We start from the raw sequence: 7,500 nt of genomic DNA on the forward strand, positions 1-7,500 counted from the left end.
AACGTGATGTTGGAAATCATCATAGCGGTGATGATGATGATGTTGATGATAATGGTAATTAATGGATGATATCAGTAATTACAGACCATATCAATGGCAACAGAAAACGATAACAAACAATAATAATAATAATCGCCACCATCGTCGTAACTAGCGCCACTAGGATAGCAAACGATCGCAAAGTAGCCCTAACCTCATAGCCTTTATCTTCCATCGTAAAAGTAGCCCTAGCCCTACAGCCCTCCCTTTCTATTGTGAATGTAGGCCTGTCTTCCTTGCCGGCAAAGTAGCCCCATAGCCCTCTCCGTCCATCATAAAAAAAAGCCTAAGACTCCTTGCCCACAAAGTAGCCCTTGCCCGATAGCCCTCACTTTCCACCGTAAAGCGAAGCTGCTGATGCAAAGTAGCCCTAGCCTCCTAGCCCGCAAGGTAGCCTTAGCCCAGACCCCTCAATCTCCATCGTCTAAGTAGCCTTAGCTTCACACCCCTCACTTTGCATCGTAAAGTAGTCCATAGCGTAGTCCTAGGCCCATAGCCCTCATCTTCTATAGCCCACAAAATAGCTCTAGCCCCATAGCCCTCCATCCCGCAGAGTAGCCGTAGCCCCACAACCTGGGCTCCCTAGCCCGCAAAATAGCCTAGTCCCACAGCACCTTCCTTCGTTTAAGTAGTCCTAGCCCCATAGCCACCTACGTAGCCCTTGCCCTAAATTCCACTCTAAAAGTAGCCCTAGCCCCATAGCCCTACATTCCAATCCAAAAGTAGCCATTGCCCCATAGCCCTACTTTCCAATCCAAAAGTAGCACTAGCCCCATAGCCCTGCATTCCACTCTAAAAGTAGCCCTAGCCCCATAGCCCTGCATTCCACTCTAAAAGTAGCCCTAGCCCCACAGCCCTGCATTCCACTCTAAAAGTAGCCCTAGCCCCACAGCCCTGCATTCTACTCTAAAAGTAGCCCTAGCCCCACAGCCCTCACCTTCCATCGTGAAAGCGAGTGTCACGCTATCGGCCACGCCCCCTCCTCCGACGGCGGCCTCGACCGTGTGGTCCCCGACGTCGGCGAGCGCGGGAGAGGAAATGCTGGCGAGGACTTCCCCTTCGGCGAAACCCGCGACGTCCAAGGAGTAGCGACCTCCCCCTCCCGACGGCGTGGCGGAGTCCAGTAAGACCTTGTCTGGAGTCGGGTGAAGTATTCGACGGCCGTTAGCGTATCCCTTTCCGAATGCTCTCCGCTGGCAAACTCCCTATCTTAGCTGGAGAGCATATCTCGAGCAAGACGTCTATTATTTTACGCAGCATAAGCGAACTATTCACAAAATATGTTGCAGCCAAACCATAGTCAATGAATATTATATTAGTCTTATGGCTAGTTTGTTAAAATGATACGAATCCCGACACAATTGATACTGATATATACGGACATGCATATACATAAAAATAGATATCTGTCTATGTATCTGATAAGTACACATTCATTTTTCGATCTATCTGATACGTTTATCTATCTGTCTATGTGGTAAATATGCATTTATTTCTGTGTATATGCGTCTGTGTAATGACTATTCATGGGGTCGAACCTCGCAGAATTCTAACAAACTGGCCTTAAAACTTGAATATAATATTCATTAACTATGGTCTGGCTGTAATATGCTTTGTGTATATTTCGGCTCTGCTGGTAACATAATAGACGCTTAGCTCTGCATATGTTTTCCAGCTTAAAAAAAAAGTCCGTATAATGAACAGTCATTGGTAGGGCCTCGCACAGTTGAACGAAGCGGCTGTTCGTTCAGACTTTACCTCCTTTCCTCCAGATGAATTCCGGCTTGGGGTATGCTCTTATGTGAAGGGGCCACACCACGCTGTCGACCTCTTCGCTGCTGTCCCTGTGTATGTTTGGAGAATCTGTTTTCAAATACACGTACGTCGTGTTCTTTGCTGGAAAAATGAGAAAAACAAATCAGAAGAGGTGGGCTATACAAAAATGGCTGTAAGGTAGTTTGTGTTTTAGCATTCGTTGTCTTGACTGTCATTATTTTCAGGATGTACTCATGTTCCACTCTCTCTCTCTCTCTCTCTCTCTCTCTCTCTCTCTCTCTCTTTCTCTCTATCTCTCTCTCTCTCTGTCTCTCTCTCTCTCTCTCTCTCTCTCTCTCCTCTTCTCTCTCCTCTTCTCTCTCCTCTTCTCTCTCCTCTTCTCTCTCCTCTTCTCTCTCCTCTTCTCGCCTCTCTCTCTCTCTCTCTCTCTCTCTCTCTCTCTCTCTCTCTCTCTCTCTCTCTCTCTCTCTCTCTCTCTCTCTCTCTCTCTCTCTCTCTCTCTCTCCCCACTCCTCACCAATAACGTTGACGTGAACTTCTTCCGGCTCGACCGCTCCGCCATCAATTTCGAGGAGACAACGGTACAAGCCGGTGTCAGTGTCATGCGCTTCTGTCACATTAACGATGCTTCTGAGCTTATAACTTCCATCTCTACGTTGTAACCTCACATTTCCAGTCTATGAGAGGAAGAGAGGAAGGGTAGGCCTATGGGAGGTTGGGATTTAAAAGACGGGGATAGGTAGAGAGATAGATGTGAGATAGCTGGTAGGCCTGGTGGTTTTATAGGGGGCGGGGTTTCAAGGAGGGCGTGGCTAGACTTTGGATGATATACAGGCTCCTTCTATTACTACATAATAGTGATGATGATAAAGGCATTAGTGATGATCAGGTGATGGTGATGGTGGTGATGATTATGACGACGGTGATGGTGGTGATGATTATGACGATGGTGATGGTGATGATGATTATGACGATGGTGAGGATGATCACATGATGATGATGATGAAAATGGTGATAGCAGTGATGATGATGATAATAGTGATAGCAATGATGGTAATATGAAAATGATGATAGCAGTGATGATGACAATAATAATGACAGTGATGACAATGAGGATCACACACATCTATTACGTATCTGCAGTCTTACCTTATTGGCCAAGACCGGAAGCTCCCACTCTAGCTGAGGGATCGAATCATGATCAGAAATAGTTACCCTGCACTCGAGGGAGAAGGGATTCCCGTTTTCTATGTCAACAAATATCCCCGATGCGTTCCTCTGCCAAGCTCCTTGAATTTCTAGATCCATCTGGTGGGAGAGCCAGCGTTTGGCTGTGGGCGGCGATGGGAGGGCGGGCGTGAGCGTCGGCGCGGGCGTAGGATGACAGCCGAAGACATCACGTTGGGCGTGAAGGAGGAGAAGCGGATGTTAATACGCGTCGGGCTGTTGTCGAATTGTCATCCTTTACCACTTTTGAGTTTCAACGTCACACTGATTACCACGCTTCGTACTCTAGATAGTAGAGAATAGCATAGAGAAGAGAGAAGCTCGGCTGAACAGAAAATTCGAGGGCAACAACACTGAGCAGAAAGACTAAACTCAAACATGAAAAATAAAAATAGATAAAAGTGTACACCTGGCGAAATTTTCACGGCCGCCCAAGGTCATTGAGCTGGGGAATATCTCTTAAGACTGGGATCATTTAATTATAATGAAATATATATATATTATTAAATCAACCATGTTAAAAAAATCTAACAAACTTCCGTCAATTTTCCTAAAAAAAAATTCTAACAGACCGTCAATTTTGTTTTAAAATTCTAACAAACTTTAGGCCTTTTTTCCGGTGCCAAGATATATGAGTTTACGTGTGCATATTCAATTATACATACATAATGAGTAAAATGATTATGTAAAACCTAATATAAATTTTCATAATATTCTTTTATCCATTCGAACATATTCTGTGAATAAAACATGAGATACTTCCCCGTATATTATTCGTCATGGAACACTTTTGGAGGCCTGAATATTGCCCAAGATTAAAGCATAAATGATATAAGAGAAACAGTAACAAGCCTTACATGACATATCGCATAAAAATGTACACATACGAAAGATAAACCTGAACCTCGCTCTTCTTAGCCGTAGCCCTATTAATACGAAAGCATATAAACCTTAAACTCTATATTGTTATATATGATAGTAGTGTATATTTTTAATATTATATTTCTGCATATATATTTATACACATATACATACATAAATGCATATATACATACATATATATATATATATATATATATATATATATATATATATATATATATATATGCATGTGTGTATACATGTTTAAATATATATACGTGTGTGTGTGTGTGTGCATACTGTATATATAGGTATGTATGTATGTACACATTTCTGTATGTATATTTATAATATATATACATATATGCACACATACACGCGCGTGCGCGTAAATCCTTTAAATTAGTACTTGGTGCAATAATATCCTCATAAACATCATCAAAGTTACTAATCGTGCACCATACAGTGCGTCATCAACCTTGAACCCATTTTCTTCCAGTTTTATCAGCCAGGTACAGGTTGCTTATATATGACTCCGCCCCCATAAATAAGGGCGGAGTCATAGGAAACTGTAATACTACACCTCTTGGCGCCGGAAAAAAGGCCTTTTGTCAATTTAACTTTAAGATCCAAACTTCGTCAATCTCGATTTAAAAATCTAACAAGCTTCGTCTTTAACAACTAAAATGTGATGCCTAAGAAGTGAAGAAGCAGAACTTCCGTTTCAACTTTGTCATCGAATGTTAATGCCCTACTTAACTGTCGGCTCACAGCTCAAACTAATTAAATCGATAAAAGTATACAAAACCATCAAACTAGATTAGAACAAGAGTGAATTGGTCACCTTACGATATAACCTGCCGCCCGTAATTCCCTTTCTCATATCATTTCAGCTTTGATTATCATGTTGACTTTATATTTCGCTTTTCGGTAGAACGGAAAAGATGCTATCCATACACGTTTACTTGTCCTCCCTTGCTCAGTCATGTAATATCTTGTGTAACATAAAATCTGTGAATCTGAGAAATAAACAGACCCCCCCCCCCCTAAAAAAATAATAATAATTTTATTATATAGCAACTTTTCCTCCTAAAGGCCGTGTCACACTAGCACTTTTGCCGCATTACTTTTCCGCACCACGGAAATCGCGGTCATTTTGGCTCGCGCAGTCACACTATCGATGAGAACCACGGACACAGTCCGACCAAAATTCCAAACACAGAAAGATGGGTTTAACCCCCGCACAGGTTCTGGCGATGATGGACGTGATTATATGGCGACGATTTAATACGAAACAACGAATGCGTTATGCTAAATAAGGGCGTATTCTCGCTACTCTCATCTGGACACAAATGTAAACAAACAGGCGAGTAGCTAGTTACAAACTTGTATCTGTTTTTATTAAATACAAGAGAGAATTTTGCCAATTTACAAATATTATTTACAGTTTAGACTGTCCTTTTGAATCGTTAAATATTATAAATACTTTTTTTACACTACCATAACGATTATCTATTATAGCTTATGATTTGAACCAAAAAAAGACAACGGAAACTCGCCAGCGAAAACGATAATTATAGTTTGACTGGAATGTATCGCATTCATCCAAAATACAAGCAGTAGCGAGAAAAAAAAAAAAAAAAAAACACGGAAACGTGAAAGAACCACGGAAATTGTGCTAGTGTTTAAGCTTAAGCTCTCTCAAGGATGCTAAAAAGGGCATGCCGATATTCCCCTCCGCGTAGTTACTATCTTATAAGAAAAGGAGTAGAAATCAAAGAGAAACATGAAAATGTATTCATATCCATATTTTTCACTATTATTCAAAAAGGTAACCAGCGCCAAAGGAGAAAGGCAGATAAACAGAAATAAAATGTTATTAATGCGACACAGATTATATAAAAGAGCGCTGAAATATGATACAAATGATTTAGAATAGCTAATATCATGCCACGAATAATATAAAGTAATACATTTTAGCATGATATAAATAATGCAATATGGATATGTGATTTAGGGCTTTACCCTCTCATTCGCTTCGGAAAAATTGCTCTATTTGATAACTTGGTGTTCTCGTCCGATTGCACAGTCAAGGTCCAGGTCTTAGCTGCTTGGGGGGAATGGTGAGGGAGTGCGTGTGAATGTGTGTGTGTGTGTGTGTGTGTGTGTGTGTGTGTGTGTGTGTGTGTGTGTGTGTGTGTGTGTGTGTGTGTGTGTGTGTGTGTTTCAGAACTATTGCAGCCACTTATTTGATAATTATGAAAATGACAACGGCACCGAAAGAATTTGGTAACTGCAGTATCTTTAAAAATGCCTGTAATTAACGGGTTATTCCACCGAAATGCAAAGTCTTCTCTGCATATCTTAAATTCGACCAACATGTAAGCGTTTTACCTATCTTCCGCTCCGGGGGGTGAGCGCAGCGGCCTCTGAGAGCCGCCACGAGGCGTAGCCGTTGGTCTGTCCCGTTCAGGTAGAACCGATATTCCTGGTTCGCCTCGAGGGCAAGAACCGACTCGTGGGGCCGATCCCAGCCCTCCCCGGGGCCGCCTTCCCGTTCGCCGCTGCAGCCGGGGGGTTGAAGGACCTGCAGCACGGGGTCGGGCGGTTCGGCCTTGAAATGTCTCGTGAGAAGGACCCGAAAGCCGCGGGCGCAGCCCTCCGGCCTAGCGTCCTGCTCGAACACGCGCCCCCACGAGATGACTCGGCAGGTGTTGAGGCGCGCGCGCTCGGAGGAGGACACGTCTGGGCACGGGCCGGGGCCGGCGCAGAGTCCTGTGCAAAGGAAGAGCAGCAGAAGAAGGGCAGGCACGAAGTGAAGGGAAAAGGCCTTCTTGATACGCGTCCTCTGCCCCATGGTATTTTGCTATTCTTTCTTTTTTCTCGATGTCGTCGGAGGTCTGTCAGACACGGCGCTGGCTCCCAGTCTCGGCCGCCGCCACAGCCGCGCTGAGGCCTCGGGACCGGCAGGATGTCCATAAAAGTATCACGGATGCCACATATTTTTAAAGTCTTAATGAGAAGTGCAATTATAAAGAAAATGACATTGTGACATTAGTGATTAAACAATAATTACAGATAAACTAATGAGGTAAGGAGACTGATAAACTTGAACAAATCATAATAAAAGGCTAGACCAAATATGGCTGCATAACAAAGAACACTAACCAGAAATCAGAAATGGGGTTTTCGTCCATTAATGGGCACAGGCTGTACGCTGCGTTGTTGTACTACAGCTGATTTCTGAAATTATAATAATTAAAGTATTAATGATGTGAAGCGATGGTGTGGTAGCCTAGAGTGTTAAGTGCTTGCATGCCTTCTCGCTTACAGCTACCACCGCTGGCTAGCCTCGTGCGAAAAAGGGAGCAGCTCTGCATAAGCCTCCCCCTGCCAGTGCATAGCCTCTCCATCATCGAGACGTCTGCAGTGCCTCCTCGTGGCCACCCATGAAAACTGGGTATAATTGTATTGTGACTGGATATAGCATTTGGCTTCATGTCTTTTATTGCATCTGTGTCAGACAGCTGTCCTTGGGGAGATATTCGTATTGTTCTGGGTGACTTCAGTGCAGTATCTGTCTGTGATCGAGCTGGC

The 7,500-nt window shown here is 43.3% G+C and overlaps 1 protein-coding gene across 6 annotated transcripts in view; it reads right to left on the reverse strand.

Moving 5' to 3' along the window:
- LOC113804259 (vascular endothelial growth factor receptor 1) overlaps nucleotides 1-7,126 on the reverse strand; it is a 19,707-nt gene extending 12,581 nt beyond the window's left edge. Inside the window, exons 1-5 of one of the 6 annotated variants that reach the window (XM_027355106.2) lie at nucleotides 6,298-7,126; nucleotides 3,031-3,146; nucleotides 2,333-2,492; nucleotides 1,798-1,935; nucleotides 977-1,174 (exon numbers count right to left, since the gene is read on the reverse strand). In XM_027355106.2, the coding sequence (XP_027210907.2) occupies nucleotides 977-1,174; nucleotides 1,798-1,935; nucleotides 2,333-2,492; nucleotides 3,031-3,146; nucleotides 6,298-6,760 (1,075 nt within the window). In that variant the 5' untranslated portion in view covers nucleotides 6,761-7,126. Of the gene's footprint in view, nucleotides 1-976; nucleotides 1,175-1,797; nucleotides 1,936-2,332; nucleotides 2,493-2,964; nucleotides 3,328-4,747; nucleotides 6,268-6,297 lie in introns of those variants that run through there. The other 5 variants (XM_027355104.2, XM_027355105.2, XM_027355108.2 and 2 more) reach the window with 5 other exon arrangements.
- Nucleotides 7,127-7,500: the final 374 nt, after the last annotated feature.

This window comes from Penaeus vannamei, chromosome 41 (assembly GCF_042767895.1).
Source record: "Penaeus vannamei isolate JL-2024 chromosome 41, ASM4276789v1, whole genome shotgun sequence".
Classification (NCBI taxonomy): domain Eukaryota; kingdom Metazoa; phylum Arthropoda; class Malacostraca; order Decapoda; family Penaeidae; genus Penaeus; species Penaeus vannamei.